Source organism: Apis dorsata, unplaced genomic scaffold (genome assembly GCF_000469605.1).
Source record: "Apis dorsata unplaced genomic scaffold, Apis dorsata 1.3 scaffold_188, whole genome shotgun sequence".
NCBI lineage: Eukaryota > Metazoa > Arthropoda > Insecta > Hymenoptera > Apidae > Apis > Apis dorsata.
This window is the reverse complement of record NW_006263473.1, coordinates 94,971-97,308: the sequence shown is the minus strand read 5'-3', so window position 1 is coordinate 97,308 and position 2,338 is coordinate 94,971. Positions and strand designations below refer to the sequence as shown.

The window sequence follows — 2,338 nt, the reverse complement described above, 5'->3', positions numbered from 1 at the left end:
GCCGTGTGTCGGCAGCTGTGAAGCGTCCTCCTCGTCGGCGAGCCGCTGCTGCGTCGACGAGAAGCACAAAGAGTCAAAGCACACGCGCATAGACACGCAGGCGTCGCCGATCGGCACTCTGCACTTGGTACCCTCGTCCATTCAACCCGAACGAAACTGCCGCGAGAAGAGAACAGGAGCCGCGACGAGAACCACGACCCGGACAGTGCGTCGTCGGCTGCCTCTACTCCACGATTCCGCGCTCTCCAACAGCGGAGGACCAACTCCCGTGACGAGCTTCCACGGTTACGCCTGTCTCGCTCTTTCCCTATGTGCTTCGCTCTGTCTCTCTTTCTCATTCCTTATCCCCACTCTTCCACCGATAGCTTTCCTCGTTGCTCCGTAATCTCTTTCTCTTTGCTTCCCACTCTATCGATCATGCTCTCTCACTCTATACCGTTGTTTCCTTCCAACGTTACTTGTCACTGTTACTCTCTTCCTCGCTCGACCTTTCGTCTCTGTTCCTTGAATCGCCTATCTTTTTTCCCTTGTTACCTCCTCGCTGTCGTTCGTGCTCTTTATTCCTCCTCGATCGATTATCTTTGTTGCTTCTTTTGACACTTTCTCCCTTTTCTCGTCCTCTCTCTTTTCAACGCTTGGCTCTCACTTGAGCGATGTTCGTCTTATGCTATGTATCTCCATTCCACTCTATTCCGTTCTCTTCTAAAATGCAGCGTGGAGGATTCGAAGTTGGGTTGGCTCGCCTCACTTCAACACTTGCATGTATCTTTTTCTCACTTATCATTTTACGCATTTCCGTCTCTCACATTATCACGAGTCTCGATGGTAGTTTAAATTTGCTCTGGGATTGCGCCACGTACGCCACCGGCGCGCCATCTACGACATACTTCTCCGTCGAAAAGGTTGACACGAACGACTTATTTATCGGCTGTTCATATTTTTAAAATAACTATTTTTAAAAAATCTATATCAATTACAATTTTTCTATTTATTCACATACGTAGTACAAAGTTATCGTAAATATATACTATCATTATTGTCAATTGTAAATAATTGTTGTATCACATTTTGTTGTATTATATTTTTATATGTTTTTTTCAGACATGAGGTTTCTTTTTAAGTTCTGGTAACAATAGTTCAATATATTAATGCAAAAAGTTTTAACTCAATCATTTTTCATATATTAATTATCTCAATTATCTTTTGATCTATAATTTTAACACTTTTTTGTAAATTGCAAACAGTATTGTCTTTTATTTATTTTGGATAAAAATGACTGCATTTTTATAACATATTTCTTGCACATCACGCCACGTTGTGGCTATATGGAATAATTTTCATAAAGTGTGATTATATCTATGTCGGTAATTCAGTGTAACCATTACCAAGGCTAATAGCAGATTCCGATAACAAAATAAATTAAGCCTTTATAGATATCAAGTTTCTTTGTACTTTCTTTATAATGTAATTATATATTTTTTTTAATTTATCTTCATAGTTCAAATTTCATGTTTTATGTGAAAAACACGATTTCTTATATTATATCAAAATAAAATTAAATTGATATATCATATAATTAAGCATATATATATCTTTAATAATGCCAATATAAATAACGTGAATCTTTTAATTACTTATTTGTCACTCGCGTAGTTTTATTACAAACCAGATTTATTACTATATTGTTAAAAAGAGATTAAATTATTTCTGCTAATTTTTGTAAACAGGATGTGACATGTAATTATTGTGATAGTTTAAGTTTCATAAAACGCCTCATAAAACTCACGAGTGTTGATCTCGTGGTTTATATGCGTCAGATTTCTAGAGATGACGCCACGTGGTCTGCTGACCTTATTGCATTACATTATAGCAGTTATTTCGATTGAAATGATTAAAATGACAGCGATCTTGCAGCGAAGCTTCACCATCATAATATATTTAAATAGTAAGAATGTGTATTTCGTATATAAATCAGTTAATCAAACGAATATGCTGCGAGCACTGCTTTATTGAGTATGAATAGTTGTACTAATGTAGATCGCCTCGACAGATCGTAATTCTATATTATATATAGAATGGAATTAAACCAATGAAATTTAATACCATATTACAAATTTTAAATTTCAGAAAACTTTCTCATTACATTTAAATTCCGCATTTTCTTTTTCTTTTTCGAAAAAATTAAACATCAAAAATTTTCATTTTTCCATTCCACGCGTGTCTCAAGAAATTTAATTCAATTTAATTCATTTTAACACTTCAATTCGATTTTAATATCCATCCAGTATACCGGATATACCTATCCTAGAAAAAAAAACCTTTTAAAACGATACTTTTG

The 2,338-nt window shown here is 35.6% G+C and overlaps 1 protein-coding gene across 2 annotated transcripts in view; it reads right to left on the bottom strand.

Moving 5' to 3' along the window:
* LOC102671412 (cGMP-dependent protein kinase, isozyme 2 forms cD4/T1/T3A/T3B) overlaps positions 1–2,338 on the bottom strand; it is an 83,993-nt gene that overhangs the window by 78,396 nt on the left and 3,259 nt on the right. Inside the window, exon 1 of one of the 2 annotated variants that reach the window (XM_031509870.1) lies at positions 2–597. The exons of the other annotated variant lie outside the window; for it this stretch is intronic. Coding sequence (XP_031365730.1) covers positions 2–141 — 140 coding nt within the window. The 5' untranslated portion in view covers positions 142–597. Of the gene's footprint in view, position 1; positions 598–2,338 lie in introns of those variants that run through there. 2 annotated transcript variants of the gene reach the window in all.